Genomic DNA, 22662 nt, shown 5'->3' with positions numbered 1-22662 from the left:
AATAATATAACATAATGGGAAAGTCGATGTAAAAATATTTTTAAGGTATTAAAAAATATCGATATTGATGCTTCAATCCCCGCTTGCCTTAATTTTATAATAAAACGTAATATACTGGTTTTAATTACATCAAAAATAGCCATATTTATTTATACTAGCAAAAGTTACCGACAAAAATATCACGAATAAAAACCGAAATCTAGCTGAATATCGATAGATCGCCGAATAAATACCAGTTAAAGCAACTATCGATATGCGGTATTTTTGCAGCTTTCATCCCCAAGTCACTGGGCCCTCGAGACCCCCACCACTTTACGAATTTCATTCGCCAAGTGAGCACGCGGCTTCGTCTGATTCTGCAAAAGAAGTTTTTATTCTGTGACTTTTGTGAGAAGTTATCAACTGAAGGTATTGTGCTATTTTCTATATCTATTACATTTGCGAGGCTCTTTTGCTTAACAAGAAAAGAGACGGTGTGCCCCGTACCTGCCATTGATTTTTTTTTACCCATTAATTCACGTCACCTTGCGCTAGATTCTGTAGTTATGTAATGTGCTAATTTTTTTATTGTGTCGGTGTTGGTTTAAACTAACGTTTTTTTTTGTATGTTCGACAAGCAGTTCCGGTTTAACTGCATCGAAAAGAAATCCCGAAATGGGACTTGAAAATACCCGAAAAGTGCTTACATAACCCTTGCGAAAAATAATTGTGCCGAAATTGTGTTTGCCATCAATTAAACACGTAATAAATTGGGCGTATTAGCAAACTTTTCGGTATTTTATACCCCCAATCCAAAGTTCATTTAGAATACCCAGAAAGAAAATGGAAGAAGCCACGCTGGATCTTTTTCCCATCTATTTCCTTCCAATTTGCAACCACGCTGGAACTGCCAACTTATGCAATAGCAACGAGTTGGCAGGCCGGCTCGTCTGTACGAAAAAATGTTGCACATGAATTGCGATTATATTTCAAAGAGAATTGCACTTCTCTAGAATCAAATTGGCCTGCATTTGCACAAATATATTATTATATACACCAAATGCAGGCTATTCTATAGTAAAACGCGTGGCAATTGATTGTTCTACCGCCCAGTCGCACATGAGTGTGTATGAACACACAGTTGCGAATAAATTCCATGTGCCACTAACGCCCTCTCGCTCACTCCCATGCCAGACACCAGCTGCGCGTGCAAGTACTTATCGGGTGTGTGTGTGTGAAGAAGAGAGAGAGAGTTGGTTTTATTTCTTAAGAGTAATGTAACTATTTCTCTTTGGTTGCCTCCCTTTCTTTTCTGACCTGCTTTCTTTTATTAAAGATAAAAATTCATGCGAAAAAAACGGGTTTCCCCAGTGTTCTCATTTCTTCTATTATTATTCCATTCCCATACCCCTTAAACCCTTTCTGACGTCAATCGTTAATGTACGTATAGTATTCATGTGATTTATTGTTTATTGTAGCCCTTTGTGTGGCCTTTTAGTGCGATTTTGCACTTGGTTGAGATTAGTGTTTATTATTACATATCCCTGGCGAATCACATTTCCAATTCTCGCCCAGTCGGCGGAAATTTTCAGTGTGATTTTCAAGCCGATCCACGCCCTGTCCTAAAACCCCGATTCATCGCACACTGAGCCATAAAAATTATAACTTCGCTGCCGTTTAATTTTGGCAATTAAGCATTTTTGCAGTAACTTTGCAACTGCATTTTTTACGCTCTCTTTTTTGATGGGCAACTAGCTCTCTTTTATTTTTTATGTAATTTTTGTGATAACGGGACCTTGAAAAAGTGTCGTAGACAGTTATATAAATTAACTGTATTAGCAGAAGTGTTTATCTAATCGCTTCACGCATTTTTTTTCGAGCGCCGCCCCTCTTCCGCCTGCGTGAAAGAGACGAAGCGTGAGAGAGAGGGAGAGAGCGGCAGGTGGACGTCAGAAAGCAAAGTCACATGCTAGCAGTGCTGCCAACCCTATCTTTAGAAATAAAGCCAAATGTTATTAATAGCTTAGCAATTAAATAGCTACAAACAATTAATAAAACCTTTCAACTCTTTTCAACTTTTATTTTTATAAAAATTGATAATAGTTTTGGTTTTTGTATTTGAATAAATTGTTCACTGCTGTATATTGAAGTTTTCTAAGCCAGTCCAAGTAGTTCTTAAAACTGAATATCAAAGATACCCCAATTTTGTTGAATAAGGAAGACATGTATTTGGGTGTAATAGAAGTACACTATTCAATCTTCTAGAAATCTAGCTAACAACTAGCTAAACGGGACTATCCGTCTGCTTCGCAGCTGACTTGTCGGCTATTTGCCAAATGTAAATGTTGTGCGTACATTCATTTTGGCAAGCGTTTAGAAAGCGCCGTCGAAAACCTCGAAAGGGGTAAATGAAAAACAATTGGCCATATATGCATTTTTGGTCATGGCCAAAACGAAACAAAAAGTGTTTTCTAATGAGTACAAGTGTGTGGTACAATACTTCCTCTTATGCAACGAATGGCGACATTGAATTCTTGAATTCTCAGCACTGATAAGCGGCGATCTCTCGCCCTCTCTCGCTCGCACACGTGCTGTTGCCAACCGCTAGTTTTTTTTCGGCTCTCTCCGAATTTCGCATACTCTGCATATGCATATAGAGAGAGAACGCTCTCCCCCTCTCTCGCTCACGCTCATCTGTTGCTGAACTTGACGATGGCGGCGACTGCGACGCCGACGTAGGCAGAGCAGGCTAGCTGGCAGATTTCGGCGAAAGGAACTTTCACAAGCAATTCAGTTGCCGTCCGGTTCAGACTTCTGACTTCCGAGGAATAAGGATAAATTTTTTTCGGTTTTGTGCTGTGATATAGAAACACAAATACAAATTGTACGTATGGCAAACAAATTGGATATCAATTATCGAATCGAATTGAGCCATAGCCCATTTAACAAAATACGCGTGTGGTTCCTAATGCTTTTATTATTATTTTTTTTTTTTAAATCAAATCCAACCTGAGCATTGAAAGAAAATCTGCCTGGTTATGTAAAACAACAAAAGAGTTGAACTTGAATCATTCATTGAACAATTTTTTTTCTGGTGTGTGGTGGTGGTCTTATGCAATCAATAACAATGAATTAAGAATAAACTTAACACTGGATTGTGGATACTACTACGACTGCTCAGCCTTCGGTGGAAGCTTTCCACGTGCAACTGTAGAATTTTTCCAGCTGAGGCTATTACATCACGAGCCTTTTAGCTCTCGGCTCTCTGTGGCTGTGGCCGAAGAAAAAGCTTCACTCTCTTTCCAGCCAATCAAAAGTCTAACACGATTAGATAACGGTTGTTATTTCAAAGAAAGAGAACAGAAGAGAAACGAAACAATGGCAAAGCACAGTTCTCTTTGCCAAGTGTGTTACATAAAACCCTTGTCAATGAAATGCTGATTTAATTTCGCTAAAATATAATTTAAACCACACGGCTAACGCAGAGCGGCGGCTGCTCTTGAAAGTCTAAAATTAACAAAACGCGCTTCAATGGCGAATGCCAACTGCCAAAAAAAAAAACCGTGGCCTCTATAGCCATCTTGCTCACACCCACTCAAATGCCCATATATATTGGCTTTTTCCATTGAACTTTTTCAATTCAATTCTTTTCTTTTTTTTTGTGTGGTGTGGCAATTATGCAATCCCCCAATCTTTACTCAATGAAAACCAGTAGACTGCCGCTCTATCCAACTAGAACTGCAATTGATTTATGTCATATTCTCTAGATAACATAAATTAGATAAGCACTTATGTATTTATGTATGCCACGTAATGCCATGTATTTTACTTAGTTTTCAAAGCTAACTGGTTAGAACTTAATTTTCCAACAGTACTTATTTTATATCGATTTAAACCACCACGTGGCAACCAGCCGGCCAATAAAACTTTTCACCTTTTTTGCACAAAACCAGTTTTACCGGCAACTGCCAACACGCATACTAACACAAACAACAAATAATTGTAACCAAAACGCTGATGTTTCCATAAACCATTCAATATTAACCCCCTTTAGCATTAAGTTTAAGTTGCCATTTATACTAACTGTGCATGTTTTTATTTGTTTCATTTGTCGCTAAAACCTTTTTACTTCACCCGCAAAAATGTTTTGTAACCATTTGTAGTGCTGTTCAAAAAAAAAAGTGCATGTTTTTCGGTTTCGGTTTATAACTGTTCAAAAAAATAAAAAAAAAGTGCATGTTTTTCGGTTTCGGTTTATAATTTAATACATTGAAAATTTTCACATTTTCATTTGGCTTTGGGCTATTCTTCTATTGTGCCTTTTTTTGCACCCGTGTAAACAAAGTGAATCGTACATCCACTATACAAAAATACCGTAAACGTATATCGTAACCATTATGCAACGCACCATCACCCGCATGCCATGGGGAATATATCAGCATCCATAACATCACAAAGGTATATCATCATCGGTATCACCAAGTATCACCATCAGCGATGACGGAACTGTCGAGATTAATCAGAGTTTTGGCCAATTGCACGATGTGTTTACAGCAAAATGGGCAAGGATTTCGATGCTGTTGGATTCGTCAAGGATTTCGCTGCCGGAGGCATCTCCGCAGCTGTCTCCAAGACTGCCGTCGCCCCCATTGAGCGTGTGAAACTGCTCCTGCAGGTTCAGCACATCTCGAAACAAATCAGCCCCGACAAGCAGTACAAGGGCATGGTTGATTGCTTTATCCGCATTCCAAAGGAGCAGGGATTCTCGTCCTTCTGGCGCGGCAACTTGGCCAACGTCATCAGATACTTCCCAACCCAGGCTCTGAACTTTGCCTTCAAGGACAAGTACAAGCAGGTGAGACTTTGCAGTCTGCATGTTAGCAATGCGAGCGGAAAACACTAACGCCCCGGTTGCTATTATGTGTGTAACTTAGGTCTTCCTGGGTGGCGTGGACAAGAACACCCAGTTCTGGCGCTACTTCGCCGGCAACTTGGCCTCCGGTGGTGCCGCTGGTGCTACCTCTCTGTGCTTTGTCTACCCCTTGGACTTTGCCCGTACTCGGTATGTTGGTATATTTGCGAAAAACAAAAAAAAAATGTCCAATAAACTAACGTAATGCTTTCGCTACGAATTTACAGCTTGGCTGCTGATACTGGCAAGGGTGGTCAGCGTGAATTCACCGGTCTGGGCAACTGCTTGACCAAGATCTTCAAGAGCGACGGCATCGTTGGATTGTACCGTGGTTTCGGAGTGTCCGTGCAGGGCATCATCATCTACCGTGCCGCCTACTTCGGCTTCTACGATACCGCTCGCGGTATGCTGCCCGACCCCAAGAACACACCCATCTACATCAGCTGGGCCATCGCCCAGGTTGTGACAACCGTCGCTGGCATCGTGTCCTATCCCTTCGATACCGTGCGTCGTCGCATGATGATGCAGTCTGGTCGCAAGGCCACCGAGGTCATCTACAAGAACACACTGCACTGCTGGGCCACCATCGCCAAGCAGGAGGGCACCGGTGCCTTCTTCAAGGGCGCCTTCTCCAACATTCTCAGAGGAACTGGTGGCGCTTTCGTGCTTGTGTTGTACGATGAGATCAAGAAGGTCTTGTAAATTAAATTATTAAATTATTCAAAACAAGCAAAATACAACAACATACAACAACAAAACAAAACAAAAGAAGTAAAACTAAACACTACCAGCTAATTATGTTAGATAACTGAATGAGAAAAGCTAAAACAACAGCAATAGCAACAGCAAAGGCATAAGCTAAGTTTGATCTGCAACCAACACCTCTTACCACGAACAACGGCAAGCAATAACAGCAAGAACCCTTCCTTCCTCACCCCGATATAATTATGAAATTATATTATTTATAAAAACTGGGAACTAATTTACGGAACGATGGCCAGCGTCAATAGAACAACAATACTACAGCAAACAGCAATGCTCGGGGCAGAGAGAGGATGCGACTCAGCACATGAGACTAGACCCACTACACTGAAAGACGAACGAACATAGCGACGATATCGATTAGTATTGTTAAGTTTGGGTTAGGCTATATACTATAGATCCAGTCATGTTGCTGGGTCGTCCCACATCTCCCCAGCCAAATCAGTGTTATCGATCGGATGCAAAGAATCGAACCGAAGACCTGTAGATTCTTTCGCCTCCGAAACGACAAACCAACAAACAAACTCAACTTCGGTTGGTTTAAAAATATATAAAAATTGATAAAAATAGTACAATGTTGTGTTTTTCTTTCTGCGCACGTACATATGTATGTATGTATATCGATCTTTCATATTTCGACTTGAACCCAATTATTGCAATGAAAGTACATATGTATTTGTAATTCAAAAATTATATTAGCATACTTACACAGACCATTTGTGCAGTCAACCAATTGGTCGTCTCAATTTAATCTTCGGCAGTTCGAAGCTAAATTATTATAATTATTTTCTGTTGTTAAAAGAGGAAAAAAACGTACGCTCATCGCTTCTAAAATTGTTGGTCAAAGTAGGCCACGATAAATACATCGAATGTCATTTCGACCGACTGGCACACAACCTCGTTAGCCAATCTCAGTTCAGATCTCAACGTTGTAACATCAAAATTAAAAATTGTAAAAAGTGAAAGTCCGTTTTTATCCTTTTTTACCAACCAACTTTGAAGCTAAACTAAATCGTTTTAAAATCATTAAACAGTAAACTAACATGGGCGATGAAGGCGGTGGCGGTGGTCATGGCAAGGGAGACCTTAAGTCTTTCCTCATGGACTTCATGATGGGCGGCGTTTCAGCTGCCATAGCCAAAACGGCAGTGGCTCCTATCGAGCGCGTGAAGCTCATTCTGCAGGTGCAGGAGGTTTCCAAGCAGATCGCGGCAGATCAGCGCTACAAGGGCATAGTCGATTGCTTCATTCGCATTCCCAAGGAGCAGGGCTTCTCGTCGTTCTGGCGCGGCAACTTGGCCAACGTAATCCGATACTTCCCAACTCAAGCCCTTAACTTTGCCTTCAAGGATGTGTACAAATCGGTTAGTTGTTTGGACAATCCTTATAATAATCATTTCACATACGCCTATAACATATAAAACATAAAACATACTACAGGTATTCCTCGGGGGCGTGGACAAGCACAAGCAGTTCTGGCGCCACTTTGCAGGAAACTTGGCCTCTGGCGGTGCAGCAGGTGCCACATCTCTGTGCTTCGTTTATCCACTGGACTTTGCCAGAACCCGGTAAGTTGATTCATTATATACACATTCAATTGGTTTTTTCATTTATACACATATACATTAAAAATTGATAATTTTGAGTAATTGAGGAAAACAATTCGAACCTTTACATACTTACTATAGTCGTTCAAAATAATCGATGTCCAAATGAGATTATACATTAAGACGCTTTTTCTACAACTGCATTATTCACCCACATGAACTGTTTTCCCCATTTGATTTGAATTTGATTTACTTTCATTGGATTCGATTTTGTTATTAACTATTTATTACTATTCCAATTCAATCTTCCGCCGACAGTTTGGCCGCCGATGTGGGCAAGGGCGGCAATCGGGAGTTCAACGGCCTGATCGATTGTCTAATGAAGGTGATCAAGAGTGACGGACCCATCGGTCTGTACCGTGGATTCATCGTGTCGGTGCAGGGCATCGTCATCTACCGAGCAGCATACTTTGGATTCTATGACACTTGCCGCGACTTTCTGCCGAATCCGAAGAGCACACCGTTCTATGTGAGCTGGGCGATTGCCCAGGTGGTCACAACCGTTGCCGGTATTGCCTCCTATCCCTTCGATACTGTGCGTCGCCGCATGATGATGCAGTCTGGCCTGAAGAAGTCCGAGATGGTGTACAAGAACACAGCCCATTGCTGGCTGGTGATTGCCAAGCAGGAGGGCATTGGAGCCTTTTTCAAGGGCGCCCTATCGAACATAATTCGCGGCACGGGCGGTGCTCTGGTTCTCGCCCTTTACGACGAGATGAAGAAGTACTTTTAGCCCCAGTGTGCCGCCGTTTGTGGTGGGCCAATTCGATCGCCAGCAGCAGCAGCAGCAGCCCCGGCCACAGCAAATGTCACACCACGATGGCGTAGCACCAACCGAACACACTGTCCACCTCTTCGTCGAGGAGGACTTGCTCCCACGAGCCCAGTAGTAAATTAATAATTTGATTTGATAGGTCGCCCCACATGGTGGTCGGTCCCTCATTTCAGATTGTGTTCACTTTCGCAGTGGTTGAGAAAATACAAATAATATATTGAACTCAAATCTTTGTTGTGCGCTCTTTGTTTGTTTTCATCATCGCGTGTTTTTTGCTTTTTGGTGCATGTGTGTGTACGGATTAGGGTGGGCCACATCTAACTAGGATCTAATTATCCTCTCAACAAGCTAAGCTAGTCGTTATATTCAACTATATGTGAAGGACAAACAAAAAAAATTTAATTAATTTACGTATATTATTTTGTCTCGATTGAATACATTTCAAAAAAATTACAAAATCATTATATGTACGCCATGAAATGATAAAAGGTTATGTACTATATGGGCTGCCCACCCTACTCGTTTTCGTAGATATGGTCTTGTGCGGGTGGATTTAAGACTTAAACGTTAGTTAGCCATTTAAATAAAAATAACATTAAAAACAGAAAGCCATGTCGCTTTCCATTGTCAATCTGCTGCATACGTTAATTAACAACAAAAAACAAAAGTACAAAAAAAAGAGGCAAAATTACAAGTACTCGATCTGCACTTATTCTGTAAACAATTAGAAATAACTCTAGACTAAGATCCAGTCACTGAGTTGGCTGCACTTAGTGGGTAGCCCCGGACCTGTGGGCCAGGAACAGGAAGTACGTGCCCGCCGCGTAGGCCAGGAAATTGAAGAGTCCAAAGACACCGGCGGCGGTATTCGAACCGGAACCCTTGCCCGTGGCATCCGACCATCTGGCCAGCTGGACGATGAATCCGATGAAGTACAGCAGCGTCAGCACAGCGGTGGTGATCAGCTCCTGTTGGGCAAAACAAAGTAGCAGTTGGGTGGGTTAGTTCATACTAATGATCCAGAGCAGTTAGTTGCCATTTGTCACTCACCGAGAATATCCAGTTGACGGCCACGTTGAGGGCCTCGCGAATGCCCAGGAAATAGGCGGCGATCAGCAGAATGTTGATGATGAACGAGATGACGATGACGAACATGAAGAACGAGGTGGCCGAGGCCAGTGGAGGAGCTGCCAGGGCCATGCAGATGATGCCCAGCACCTGGTGTGTATAAAAAGATGGGTAAATGTGTAAGTGTACAAGGTCGCAGTAGAAGCAATAATATACGAGTAGTTTTAAGATTCAAGCGCCATCTGTCGCATTAAATCGTAATTGTGCAGTTTTATGCAATGTCTATTTAGGGTAAAGTTGAATGCATATTTGAGATGTATAGATTGCATAGCATCTTATATTATTAGTTGTAATACATATATGTATAGTCACCCAGATCGTGATCTTCCTCCAATTGAGAGGCGCCTCTTCAAGGTCGTGATTTCGAATCTGGAGTGAGCATGTCGTGATGTCACCTTCAATTGAATGCACGCCATGAAAAATTAGAGGCTGTGCTCAGAATGTCGCCTTGTTCTCCAGCTAATTAAGCGGTGAATTCAAAGAATGCCACTGCACAGATACATAGATACATATGTACATAGATACATATGTAGCTCAGATTTATTTGGAAATGTGCTTGTAGTAAAATGGCTCAGAAACAATTAGGTACTCCATTTTACTCAACTTAACTTAAGTTTATGTCATATTTCAAACAAACTGAGGTAACAGTATCCCGTATCTATGAATGACTCAGTATATATTACCAATAACTTGTTAATATATGTATACTGAACTATCTGTAAGTCATTTTCGAGAACCTTATCGCATTTCAAGCAAATTCGCAGGGCGATTTCGTGAGTTAGGAACACTAAGATCATAAAGCTGGATGACAGGTGCCGATGATGACACACATTCGTGGTTGTTTTAGGCAATTAAATGGCAATAAGCTTTTGGCGACACAGCAACAAAATAAGAAATCAAACAGGTGTGCGCAGTCAGTCGACTTGAGCATTGTGTTTTTGGCTAAAACAAAAGGTACACGAAAAGTGAAAGCTGAAAGTTGTAGCCCAGGCCAAAAGCGACCTGTTGATAGCAACATCTTGTTGTTGTCCCCTTTGTTTTTTTTTTTGTGTGTGTTTCTTATTTGCTATCTGGTAAACAATTAACTGCACAGCAGCCGCATATCAAAGGTTGATTGAACTGTCAGCGATTTGTTGAGATTTGTTGATCTTGGATCTTGGATTCATGCATTTTCCAAATGGTGTTCGTATTCTTCATTTGACTTATATACTTTTTTTTTTAGCCTCGCACTTGTGATCCACAAATGTTGTGCGTCACTTTTCAAAAATAAAAGAGCCAGAGAGAAATTCGTCTGGGAATTATACGAATTTTATCTTTTCTAAGCATAATTTATGGCGGGCTTTTTATTTTTATTTTTACTTCTGCGTATGCATACATAAGGTATATATAACGACAAGATTGGCATATATATACACATTTGTATGTGTTAATCAGTTCTTATGTGCACGGTTGGAAAGTTCTTATAACCATATACATATAACCATAATCTTTAGTTCCATGGCAACGATCAAATTGCCTTGTGGAGCATGAAAAACTGCGTAGAGAGTTGGGTGCATCTGGGTATATCGATCGGGGCAGCAACATAATTATTTACTTTTCGAGCGAAATTCAATGACGCGAAACGCCACTGAAATGGATCGAGTTCTTGGCCTCCGATTATACGGTCTACGGTTCCTAGCCGCGTCTGCCTCGTCTGAAGTTCAATGGAAGCCACAGAAATTCTAGTGGTCGCACATAAACAACAAGATCGTTAGATTACAAACTTCCAACTACATATGTATAAATAATGTTCTTTCTTCGAAAGCTTAAAGTTTAAACAATACCTGTAAGCTAATATCCTCGCAATGTTTAACAAATATTCCAATTGTGGTGGTACAAATATATATATAGTTCGAAGTTAATGGACAACCATAACTGGATTATCTAATAGAAGGATCAATGCCCTTGAATTGTATACATACATATGTATGCCCTCCCTTTTGTTGGCTAACAATCTGTTAACAGGGCCAAGACGGAGCTTCAAAGATGAGCTCACTTTCCTGAGCGCCGTACACTTAGTCAGCGTCAATTACCTAAAATGTACCCAAGCACACAGTTTGCAAACACACACGTATTTGCATAGCCATGTGCACTTAGTGCAGTCCGTTTCGCAGCTGTAAGGCAAGACGCTAACTGAAACTTATAACTGAAAAGGGATAAGATTTGAGGTTTCAGAAAAAGTGCGCCCATAAGATAGTAGCAATATACAATTTATATTTCCGATAGTTTAAGTTAACTGCTTTCGGCTACAAGCCAAACAGCCTACGTTTATGGCATGCACTGTACATGATGCCACAACGATCGATCGCATTTTCATCAACAAACCGCCAACAAACGCCAGCATCTGTCTAAAGTGACTTTCGGCTCGAATTCCCCAGATCTCTTCGCCTCCCCCGCATTTTTGTGGTTAACAATTTCTTGAATGACACCCCGTATTTGTGTCATAATTTCCGCTTTTGGCTAAAACATTCGTATTAAAATTAAAATCCACGACAATGCTACAATGCCAAACAATAAGAATGCCGTCGGCAGCTTCCAAAATACACGTCTTACGTAATTAGGCTATTATAAAAAAAATATTCTCGAACGGCAGGGACCGCGACCAACAAAACTTAATAATAAATCGTTCTCTTTCCGAATTTGCATATACTCGTAGATATTCCGATGTGTATGTACGTATATATGTATATAGAGCACACTTGGCCATGGAATGCATATATGCTTGGGGCATCGCGTGAATATGTATGGTAAGTAAATTGAGGCAATGCTGGGTCCAAAATGCTAATTGCCAACGATAAGATACGAAAGAAGCGTTATATTTCGGGGGCTTTGTTGTTGTTGTTGTTGTTGTTGGTATGATTTGGGACCACTGGGCGGATGAGTATGTGTAATGGTCCGTGGGCAAATTAACGATCGGCAGTCAGGTGTCAGGAATCGATTGGCTTATCAGCAGGAGCATGGCTACCGAAAATATCGTCGGTCTGCTCCTCTCCGCTCGCAAACAGGTGGTCGCCACATTATCGTCCACTTTGTTCGGATAACGGTGCGTATGAGTAACGAGCGATTAGCTATGGCACTCAATATATTCGCAGAATTGTTCGAAATGAGTCACAATCGGTGAAAACAGTCAAAACTGCAGTCAAATTCGAACTATAGTACCAATAATCTAATATAATTTAGTTAAGCTCAAGAAACAAAAGTCTTAAAATAGATAGCCATGAAAGTGGTCAAGTTTCCCGCCATTTGGCCCAATTTGAATTATTTATTTAACGGGCTTAATACCTATCAATTGGCATTTGGGAAACGAGCAGCTGCAATTACGGCCCTGTTTTTGTGGCAACTCTCAAGTGGAGCACTTTTACATATTTCACACTGCGCTGAGACGACTATCAGCAGACTATCGCTTAAGGGTACCGATAAGATTAGTTGCCACAAAAATATCCCAATCGACAGGCACACCGCTAACCGAAAAAGAAAATTAACTAGCCATTGGTGAAATCAAAGCATATTTGAATGACAAGTATTTGCTTTCCTTTTTTGGTCAGATTAGTATATGAATTGGAAATAAGTCCTACCAGAACATCCGCAAATTACTTCGTCAGCCGTCAGCTAAACTAGCTTAGTCGCCTGATAATAGCCGATTTTCAGAACAGAAAATCAATATATATAAGTTAATAAACGACAGCTTATTGTGACGGTAATCATATCATCGAAGCACCCAGCACTCCTCCCATTTATCCGCTATTGATTTTCTCCGTAACAACTGACGAGCGCTTAATAATGCATTTTTCATGTGGGTCCCAAGCACTTGTCGTTATCCCTTGACCTTGTGCCCACCAAGCGTTGGCCCATTGAGAATAGAGAAATTTTTGCCTGAAAACTTTCTACACCTGAGCAGGTGATCCATCCGAGCGGTAGTTGAGTTACCCCAGTGCCCACTCATATAATTGCGAGTACCTTGTGTTGGCGTCGCATACCGATTGCATCGCCCACACTTTAACTTCATTTTGCTGCGGATTTGTGGGAAAAAAGATAGATCATACATAGCTTCGAATACCAGGCCAAATGCGTTAAGTGTTTAACGTCTGTGGAATACAAGAAGAGGGCTATGAGTTGACCACATGGCCATGGAGCTCACATGTTTGCAGTTCCTACAACTTGTCTACCCCTATCTTATCCGTCGTAAGTCTAATGAGATCCTGACATATGTACACACAAAAGGGGCAAGTGCACAACACACTTGTTGTCGGGCATATTGTATACATATTTGTGTAATTGAGTACACATCGAGGCTCTAGGGTTTCTTAAGTCTCGAGATATCTCGATAAAGAATGGTGGCGGAAGGCAAACTCTAGATAAAACCGTTCAATTTATGACGATAAGAGTGCTATGAGGAATTCTAACTTTTCTCTACAACAATTATCCAACGTATATTTTAATATTTCCCTCTGAAACTTTATGTTTCGAAGGCTCTATCAGTTTCGAGGAAATACGATAACAGCCAAATTCGGAAACTTATGTCTGAATTTAGCATTCCACAAAATAATGTATGTACATTATGGTACTTTTTCAACATAATCGCATTCCTAAGTTCTATTTAAACCGACATTTATGCATATTTTAAATCTAAGAGTTTAGAAACATGTAATGTACATAATTTTGATATGTTTGGAAATTTGGCCCAGTTTTTGGTTTCAGTTTTTAAAAGACTTCTACTCAAGTGGATCGTATTCAATAGTTTCGAAATATCATATGTTGCAATATTAAGTATTAGATTTTCATTTGTTTTATAATGAATTATAAAAATATAGTAGTGATATATCTCAGCTAGTTGTATGTACTCACAAACTCCACAATTTTGATGATGCCCGGTATGGTGCGGAAATAGTCGATGTTGAGGCGAATGGCGCTCCAGAAGCCGCCACCGCTGCCAACGGTCGGGTTCGCTCCACCTGGCGGTCCGTTCGTCGTTGTTGTTGTTGTGCGCTCGATATTGACAACGGTCTCGACCATATTGTTGCTGTTTATAGTTTGGCTTGGCTTAGTTTCAGTTTCAGTTTCAGTTTCAGTTTGGCGGGCAAGTTTACTTTATTAGCTGGGCACAACAACTATTTTTAAACACTTGTCGCGATTTTTGTCACAATAAAATAAGATGAGAAAAATAACCACCGCTTTCTATATGTTCGCTGGTCGATCGGCAGCTACCCTATATATCTATATCTGATGTATATGAACGCGTGTGACGCCCTCGCGCGAGTTACCACCCCACCCCCTAAACCCCCACGCCTCTAATTCTCAAATATATATATAGAGATATATGCCGCGTGTGGTGGGTATATTTGGGTATGTGGTGAAATGTGTGTAGTTTAGTATCTGGTAGTTAACTGTAGCTATATATCCATGAGCTGCGCTGCGATTGCTTTGGCGTTACGTTGCTTTGTCCACGGCGGCCGCTGGTCGACTGAACTGAACTGCGAGCTGAACTTGCCGCCGCTGCAGGCTAACGGTTAACCGCACGCCGCTCCGCTCCACACTAGCGCACTCACGCTCGCTCTCCCACTCCCACTCGGACTTACACTCACATTCGCGCTCTCCCAGTTAGTTAGTTAGTCAGTTGGCTATTTAGTTGCGCGCGCCCTTTGACGACGCCCCTGCAACGCCCTAAATAGAACCACCCCCCACCCCCCTTAGTTGCCACTCCCCGCTGCTTGTGGGGCAAACTAGTTTGTTGCGCCTGCGCCGCTAACTGTTATAATCGGCACAGTGGGCCAGATTGACCGTATTGTGTGATTGTGTTCATTCCAAAATAAAAGTAAAACTATTAAATAAATACAGTTGTCTAGATTTCTCAATAAAACATTTACATTTTATTAAAACCATCCGTACAAAATATGCAATATATATTATTAAATCATGTAGACAACGCGGCGTATGAGTAATATTTTCTTTTTTTTTTAGTTTTCTTCAAGAACCCACAAATTCCCGTTTGGCTAGCACTGCATTTCGCCATCTCTTTCTGATTCGCTCGCTGGATCGGCGTCCCTCTCTCTCTTCCCAACGCCCACTGTGCGTCGCAACTGGTTTAACGTTCTGATTCGACTTTTATGGCTGCCGCTGCAGCACGGCCGTGGGTCGCCTCTGATCGGAATTTCAAAACAGTGGAGCGTGTTGTGGATGTTGGGGCAACAGTGGGTGGCATGTGTGGTGCACAGTGGTCACACACGGCACAATTCGTGGTTGAAATGTGTGAGGGACTTTAAAAATTTTATAAGAAACCGATTGGTTTGCAAGTGAAACAATAAGCGGTGTTTTCATTTTTTTGGTTAGCTTTTATTTGCGTGCAATACAAACTATGACAAAATTTGCCTAATAAATAGAGCCTAATTTTTGGGCCGCTCGATGAGCCTAAAGACTACGAGTTGCGGATCAAATGGATTGATTTGGACAAGGACATGGACCGGACATAAGGCTAGACAGTACAGATTTATACTATGCGATCGGATATCGTATACAATTTTGGTTCAGCTGCTCGGAAATCGCATTCGAGTTCGCGTTAAACATGTGTGTGTGTGTGTGGTGTGTGTGTGTGGTGTGTGTGTGGGTGGGTGTGTGTGTGCATAGAATTCAGTTATATTGCTTATATAAATAACTCTGCTGCCTTGCAAACATAAGGAATTATTTTTGGATCACAATAAAATTATAAAAACATATATCTATATATATATATATGTATATACATATAGTATATAACGAAGGTAATAACGCAAAACCAATATGCAATGCACAGGTTTTGGAACCACCAAGCATTGGGGCACTGGGAAGGACTAGATAACAAGAGCAGCACGGTCTGCAAAATATAACTAAGCGCGGAGACTAACAGCTAACAGACCACAGGAGTATTTCAAGTACAAAACATTATCGGCCGCAGCGGCGATCAGCTCAGAGCGTCTCCCTGGTGTCAAGCTCAACCAATGGCGGCACTGGCTCCAACTCCGCACTCTGGCTTCTGCTCCTACTTAGGCTGGGACTGGGGTTGCTCCTTGAACTTGGACTGGTGTGGTGGCTTGCGTCTGCACTGATATTACTTGGCTGATTTTGTTCATGGTTGTTATGCGGCGACGAGGTTGCCGGGGTCAGAGGAGCCGGAAGTGCTGGCGTGCCGGGCGGGGAGAGTGCTGGCGGAGTGAGTGGGGCAACGGCCACTTCCCTTGTCTGTGGCGGCCAGTGGATGGACCTTAAAACGCTTTGGCTGCTGCTGGAGGAAGTGGAGGGACTTTCAGCATGGCCTGAAGCCAACGAGGATCCCGAGGTAGAGGCAATATTGTCATCGTCAGTCTTGGCCGTCTTCTTCTCCTTCTCCCTCTTCTCGCGCTCCTTCTCCATGTCGGCTATCTTCTTTAAGTAGTTTTTGTCCTGGGTCGGACATTCGAGGTGGACGCAGTGGAAGATCTAAGAGCAAGGAGAGCATTAGCTTATCGGACATGTTTTGTGGCGCTGCACTGCTACGTACCTCATTCGCTGTGTTGCGTGTGCCCACAATGCGGATATAGACCACTGGACGCGGAGTAAAGTGAAAGTTCTGCCAGGAGCGGGTCCTGTCGTTGCGGCGGTCCACGACCATTTGCCATTCCTTGCGGTTCGTCGAAATTTCGATGTAGAAGCTGTAGGTGCGATCATCGCAGTCCCACAGCAACAGCCTCATTGAGCCCAAATAGTAGGGTTGGCCCAAACGGACGACGATCTCGCCGCTGCCCAATTGGTGGCAAGTATATCCCGAGTCCCAGTCGTAGCGCACATAATCGCCGTTGATAAGCGCGTTGCGGGTGCGACTCACGCCGTCCGTCACAATGGCGCTCATCTCTACGGTGGCCACGTTCGTCTTGGGCGCCACAAAATGGTTAACTAAACGCGGCACCTTGGCCGTGTGCATGGCTTCCAGACCCACAACATGGAATACCTATATATTAATGGAAAGGGAAAAAGTTAAAGAATGGGGAAAGTTTGAAGAGATCACTGCTGACTTACCCGGTTTACAGTGTTCTGGGTGCCCACCAGTCGAATGAATCTGACGGGTCGTGCTTCGAAGTATAAGTATTGCCAGGAGCGGCAGTGGTAGTCGCTGTAGTCGACCACGCGATCCCAATGCTGCTGGTCGCCGGACACCTCAACGTAGTAGGAGTACGCCCGGCTGTCTCTGTCCCAGAGCAGCATGCGAATGTGATTGATCATGCAGAACGTGCCCAATTCGACCACAATGCCCGCATCTTTGCTGTCCGTAATGCAGTGGCGCGTATACCCGTTCTCCATGTCATAGGTGGTCACATCTCCATCCAGCAGCGCGTCGCGACACTCTCCCTGGATGCAGCGCGACAAAAACGTCTCCGCGGCCACGTTTTCCTCCGGCCAGAGCGCCGCCCTGTAGGGCAGCGCCTTTGAAGTGCTGCGCTCGTCGATGGCGTCGAGAATCTTGTCGGGATCCAGGATGCCCGAGGGACGCACCACCTGCAGCAGATGCTCGAGGTTCATCAGTGGCAGGCGGACATAACTAACCACGGACTTGAAGTCCACGTTGCTATTGAAGCGGCTCCACTTCCACACGGCCAAAAAGATCTGCACCTCGGGGGCGAAGAAGCAGTCACGCCGTAGTACCTCCTCCAGCGATTCCTGTAAGCATTACATACTCTTAGTGCCAACTTTACCAATTGGTTGTGAACTTACCTTGGATAGCGTATTGAAGCTGTTGTGCAGCAGCAGGTCGCCGGCATTGCGATCCATGAACATTAGGCAAACCTCGGTGAGTTCCTCTAGATTGTATAGACGCGCCGCATCAAGAATCATGCAGACATTGTCCAAGGCCAGATACTGGCGTAAATAATTCGATATGGCCATCTCCAGATCCTGGAAACCATACTGATTGGCCATGCCCAGCACATCGATGGTGGAATCCTCGTCCAATGTGGACAGCAGCAGTGTGCCCGAGTAAATGTAGCGCAGCAGCACCTTGAACGCTTCCAGCGGCACCTCAAGCGGTATTTGGCGCTGTGTGGTCTCCGCCATGCCGCCGTACAGCAGCGCCCGGAAGTATTCGCTGCGTGCCGCGAGTATGACGCGGTGGGCGGGTATGCGCTCCTCCTCGACGATGAACTCCACGTCCGCGTACTGTTCGTTCATGCAGAGGCGCGCCATGTCCGCTGAGAAGCGATCGCCCAGATCGACCACGTCGGTGTAGTCCTGCTCCATGGCGCCCTTCTTGCCGCCGCCGGACATCTTATGGTGTCCCTGGCTGCTCATCCTTCTCTTTTTTGTTTTTCTTCCGTGCGATGTGTATTTATGTGTGTAAGCAGCCAGAGGGAACAGTTGACAATTAACGTTTCGTCTCGCCTGCTGCGTCAATCCATCGATGACAGTTAGTGATATCGATAATATCGATGGCACAATAGGGATTCTTCTATTGCGGCGAAAAACTGTTATATGTGCAGTGTGACCGTAGGTGTGTATACCATTTAACGCGTACAACAACCATATCGACAGCCGTCTGCTAGCGAGCACATGAACCACATGGTTGCATCCGATAACATTTAGCGAATACATGAACCAAATGGTGTCTGTCTAATATGCCACCACTATTAGCGCGTTTCGGGTTGGTGTCTCTGCGCGCTCACTGGTCACACACGGTCAGTCTAGCCACAGCAGTTAGCGAGTGCAGTCACCACAGTGCGAGTGCTTATCGATAAAACCAGCAAGTCATCGATTTTTAGACCGAAGCGCTCTGTCAACTGCTGCGCACGGTCACTCTACACAAGTATTTCGTACCGTTTGTACGAGAAAACAGAGAAGAGAAAAACACAAGCTCAGCAACGCATCGATATTCGGCACAGTCCCAAAAGCAAACGAAGTGATAGAAGCTGCGTTTCTTAGCCAATTACCTCTTCATTGCAATCATGAAGTTCCAATACAAGGAGGAGCACGCCTTCGAGAAGCGTCGCGCCGAGGGCGACAAGATCCGTCGCAAATATCCAGACCGTGTGCCCGTAAGTACTCAAAAATATATATATAAATGCATATAGGTATAAAGAGACGTGTGTGTGTGTGTATATATGCGTGCGAGTGTGTGTGTATGTGCGAGCTTCTGTGTATGCGTTTGTTTTGCGTCGTTTTTTTTCTCGCTCTTTTTTTTTGTGTTTGCACCGAAGAAAATCAATACTGCGCATATTGGGTATTTCGATTGTTATTACAATATTATTGCACTGGCACATCAGGTGGCTGGGGAAATTTGTGCGATGGGTATTGCATAAAGTGCATTTTGCATTACTGGTGGGGGGAACAGGCGACAAGCTCTCAAAAGAAATTCAAACGAAAATTCTGCCCCCTGCATACACACATACGCACGCATACACGCGCACACAGGCACACAGATGTCGACAGGAAAAAACAAAAGCAAAAAAAGGGAGAGAACAAAGCAGCCGTTTCACTTGCTCAGCTGTTGTGATGTTGTTGTTTTCAGTGCTAGATTTCATCTGTGCCACCTCTTCCTCTCCTCTATCCCACCCTCTGGCTACACAGCAAGAAAATCGCATATATCTATCTGTCATCATAATTTAGTTACAAGCAAAGTTTTGACCACCCCGTTTTTTTTCTGTGTGTGCACCAACCAGTTGTTTTCGATTTTAATTTCGTTTGTTTGTTGGCAAAACGAGCGAGTACTGCGCATAAAAAAAGTCACTAATACTCACTAATACACACTTATACTAGCGCTGCTTGTTTTGTTTTTCGCAAATACACAAAGTGCGACTGGAATTAGTCATAGATGCGCTGCTGAACACAAAACAAAAATAATAAAAAAAATGGAAAACAGAAAGGTTGAAAAAAACAAAAACATCTTCTGCTTCTTCTTTGTTGTTTTTCTGCTATGTATGTATGCATTTCACCACGTTATCAGCGAAAACTCCTTTCACAAAAACCAAAACAAAACCAAACGAAACGAAACGACAAACTGCTGAAGGTGCCCCAATCGCAGCGAAAAGTGCAGTTCTTGTTTTCGATTTTGATTCGGACTGCATATGCATATGTATATATGTACAAATATGTACATATGTGCGCTATATATGCACCCCCGAAATATTATTGCCAGTGTTATTTTAGTGTTTTTTTTTTTTGGCAAGTGCAGCAGTGCCAAATCACAAATCACATAACAGCTGAGCGAGGGGCAAGGCCAGCTGGTCGCTCGGACCACCAGCATATCCATATATATCCGAATTCTATAGAATATACTTAGTACATACATACGTACTAGCACATCTCATACTTGTGCCTTGAGTTCGGCCAATGACGATAACGAATTTCGATAGAACACTAGTGTATAGAGGGGTGGCATTCGCGACAAGCAGTTTTTGCCCATTTCGTATTCACTATGTTGGCACCCGCTTCCTGTTCCAAAAAAAAAAAATTGGACAAACCAGTTTGCCAATAATTTGGCTAAGGCTAACTAATGAGCCCCTGGCTAGAACGGATCGTCTAGTCTAGGCCAGCTAGCAATTATTCCAGAGCCAAGGAAATGCAGTAGATTCGTTACAAAGCTCACTTCAATGACCAACTTGGTCGTCTTGGTGATCAATTTGGCTAAAATGCTGTAAAATGTGTATGTGTTTTTGCATAATGAACAAAAAAAAACAGATGATACAGGTGAACTTGAATGTAAACAGGTGCTAGAAATCTTAATTATATTACAAAACATATACCCCTTGAAAAATGCATTGAATTTGGCTTAAAAATAATATGTGAACAAAAACACACGTGTGTGTAATTACACATTCCAACTTACGAAATTCCAAAATGCATTACGAAATTACTGACTGAAATTACGAAATTACTCATTTTCCTGTCTAAATATAATATGAGTCAGGCCAATAACAATCAGGTATAGTTGTTCGTAAACAAATTAGTTTTCAATTAATATTAAGGTATTTTGTACACTAGATAGCAAGCATCAGAATTCATAAGACTATAGTTTATGTTTTCGGCATTATCATATTCCAAGGTAGCACGTATTCGAGCACACTTGCTTCCAGCAATGCAAATGCCATTTGTAGCCAAATATGTGAGCCTTATTGGGCACGTAATCAGGTGCGAAATGTGCGCACATTAACATGCACAAGTAGCCCGCAACAACAACTCACCTCCTGTATTTCTTCTTCTATTTAAACCCAAAGGTCATCGTCGAGAAGGCTCCCAAGGCGCGCATCGGTGATTTGGACAAGAAGAAGTACCTGGTGCCTTCCGACCTGACCGTCGGTCAGTTCTACTTCCTCATTCGCAAGCGCATCCACCTGCGTCCCGAGGATGCCCTCTTCTTCTTTGTGAACAACGTCATTCCACCAACATCGGCTACCATGGGCTCCCTGTACCAGGTAATTACCACAATGCCCATTATTATTAGCCTTGCAATCGAATCACATACGTTCGATGTATTTTTATAGGAACATCACGAGGAGGACTATTTCCTGTACATTGCCTACTCCGATGAGAATGTTTACGGCATGGCCAAAATTAACTAACTTTGCTCCGGTCGGGATGCATCGGAATGAAGCCCCCCCCCTATACAGAAATCTATATATAAATAAAATATATTTTGTGTTTAGCATGCAAGCTTACAATATGGACGGCGAGTTAGCTAAACGAATTGAGGAAAACCGCAGGAAATGCCACATGAAAAGAACTTGAAATTGATCTGATACGCAGGGCAACAAAAAAAATCCACAAAAACCGAAAACTACAAAAACAATTGTTATGTGAACATTATTTTATATATATACATTTTCCAAACGCGTTAGTATTTCAATTAAACTCTGCTTTGTGTCCTACCCATTAACGAAACAACCAACCAACCAACTTTCCCCACAAAAAACAGATCTATTCACACCCTTTCTGGGCCATTTAATTTCCATTGCTGTAATTGATCCGTGCGAATGCTTTGTACTTTACTTTGTTACTTTGCTAATATTTCAATGAATTCACTATTTTTTTTTTTATTCACGATGCAACAAAATTCTGTGCATATTTAGTGTGTATGGTTACGAATAGGACTCTCTCGGTTAAGTGTACGGTAATTAATCTATTATTAAATAAACAAAAACCACAAAAATACACATGCAAAGGGTGTTTGTTTATTTGGATTGTTCTTCGTTTTCAGTTTGCAATCACGTATATCACGCTTAGATGATTCAGCGATAAGTGACAGGAAGAAGTTATTTTATACTGCTTTTTCTTTTGTTCACCGAACAATGAGTCCTTATCTTTTAAAAATGAAATGAGCTTTAGCAATGAGTGGGTGTTTTTTTTTATTCTTTGCTATTAGTAACAAAAGCATTTATTTATTTTAAATTGAAGGCGTAAAAGGTAGTACTTATGATACCATTCGCAACGCAAAAGTTTAAGTGTGCAAATTAAATTGAAAAGAAATC

The 22662-nt window shown here is 42.4% G+C and overlaps 5 protein-coding genes across 18 annotated transcripts, besides 1 other annotated feature; 3 read left to right on the top strand and 2 right to left on the bottom strand.

Moving 5' to 3' along the window:
• The first annotated feature begins 255 nt into the window (after positions 1 to 255).
• sesB (stress-sensitive B) lies at positions 256 to 6321 on the top strand. Of its 5 annotated transcripts, none has more exons than NM_167246.2 (5): positions 307 to 408; positions 4325 to 4437; positions 4534 to 4834; positions 4914 to 5041; positions 5119 to 6221. In NM_167246.2, exons 2-5 carry the CDS (start codon positions 4403 to 4405, stop codon positions 5591 to 5593), a joined length of 939 nt encoding a protein of 312 aa, NP_727448.1. In that variant the 5' UTR covers positions 307 to 408; positions 4325 to 4402; the 3' UTR covers positions 5594 to 6221. The 5 variants fall into 5 exon arrangements, with proteins under 5 accessions (NP_001285090.1, NP_727448.1, NP_511109.1 ...); NM_167247.2 differs by lacking the exon at positions 307 to 408 and adding an exon at positions 2756 to 2863 and having other exon boundaries at positions 5119 to 6321; NM_001298161.1 differs by lacking the exon at positions 4325 to 4437 and having other exon boundaries at positions 256 to 408.
• Ant2 (Adenine nucleotide translocase 2) lies at positions 307 to 8260 on the top strand. 3 transcript variants are annotated; one of them, NM_176725.3, is made up of 4 exons: positions 307 to 408; positions 6688 to 7017; positions 7094 to 7221; positions 7519 to 8260. In NM_176725.3, the coding sequence occupies exons 2-4, from the start codon at positions 6697 to 6699 to the stop codon at positions 7991 to 7993; spliced, it is 924 nt and encodes a 307-aa protein (NP_788898.1). In that variant the 5' UTR covers positions 307 to 408; positions 6688 to 6696; the 3' UTR covers positions 7994 to 8260. The 3 variants fall into 3 exon arrangements, with proteins under 3 accessions (NP_788898.1, NP_001259432.1, NP_511110.1); NM_001272503.1 differs by lacking the exon at positions 307 to 408 and adding an exon at positions 6553 to 6618; NM_078555.4 differs by lacking the exon at positions 307 to 408 and having other exon boundaries at positions 6553 to 7017.
• Positions 8233 to 14673, bottom strand: CG15211 (uncharacterized protein). 5 transcript variants are annotated; one of them, NM_001103477.2, is made up of 5 exons: positions 14588 to 14673; positions 14372 to 14422; positions 14048 to 14310; positions 9086 to 9253; positions 8436 to 9003 (listed from the first exon to the last, which is right to left on the bottom strand). In NM_001103477.2, exons 3-5 carry the CDS (start codon positions 14213 to 14215, stop codon positions 8806 to 8808), a joined length of 534 nt encoding a protein of 177 aa, NP_001096947.1. In that variant the 5' UTR covers positions 14216 to 14310; positions 14372 to 14422; positions 14588 to 14673; the 3' UTR covers positions 8436 to 8805. The 5 variants fall into 5 exon arrangements, with proteins under 5 accessions (NP_572653.1, NP_001096945.1, NP_001096947.1 ...); NM_132425.5 differs by having other exon boundaries at positions 8233 to 9003; positions 14048 to 14416; NM_001103475.2 differs by lacking the exon at positions 14372 to 14422 and having other exon boundaries at positions 8233 to 9003; positions 14048 to 14323.
• Positions 14457 to 14494: a mobile genetic element.
• A 386-nt stretch (positions 14674 to 15059) lies between the features above and the next one.
• On the bottom strand, positions 15060 to 18677 carry BTBD9 (BTB (POZ) domain containing 9). Of its 2 annotated transcripts, none has more exons than NM_001272502.1 (4): positions 17921 to 18642; positions 17228 to 17866; positions 16713 to 17159; positions 15060 to 16651 (listed from the first exon to the last, which is right to left on the bottom strand). In NM_001272502.1, exons 1-4 carry the CDS (start codon positions 18491 to 18493, stop codon positions 16142 to 16144), a joined length of 2169 nt encoding a protein of 722 aa, NP_001259431.1. In that variant the 5' UTR covers positions 18494 to 18642; the 3' UTR covers positions 15060 to 16141. The 2 variants fall into 2 exon arrangements, with proteins under 2 accessions (NP_001259431.1, NP_572649.1); NM_132421.3 differs by having other exon boundaries at positions 15515 to 16651; positions 17921 to 18677.
• A 198-nt stretch (positions 18678 to 18875) lies between these two features.
• Positions 18876 to 22336, top strand: Atg8a (Autophagy-related 8a). 3 transcript variants are annotated; one of them, NM_167245.3, is made up of 3 exons: positions 18876 to 19233; positions 21412 to 21609; positions 21679 to 22336. In NM_167245.3, the coding sequence occupies exons 1-3, from the start codon at positions 19144 to 19146 to the stop codon at positions 21754 to 21756; spliced, it is 366 nt and encodes a 121-aa protein (NP_727447.1). In that variant the 5' UTR covers positions 18876 to 19143; the 3' UTR covers positions 21757 to 22336. The 3 variants fall into 3 exon arrangements, with proteins under 3 accessions (NP_727447.1, NP_001285087.1, NP_001285088.1); NM_001298158.1 differs by lacking the exon at positions 18876 to 19233 and adding an exon at positions 19908 to 20061; NM_001298159.1 differs by lacking the exon at positions 18876 to 19233 and adding an exon at positions 20558 to 20884.
• Positions 22337 to 22662: the final 326 nt, after the last annotated feature.

Source organism: Drosophila melanogaster, chromosome X (genome assembly GCF_000001215.4).
Source record: "Drosophila melanogaster chromosome X".
Lineage (NCBI taxonomy): Eukaryota > Metazoa > Arthropoda > Insecta > Diptera > Drosophilidae > Drosophila > Drosophila melanogaster.
The sequence above is the reverse complement of the archived record's forward strand: the minus strand, read 5'-3'. Positions and strand labels throughout refer to the sequence as shown.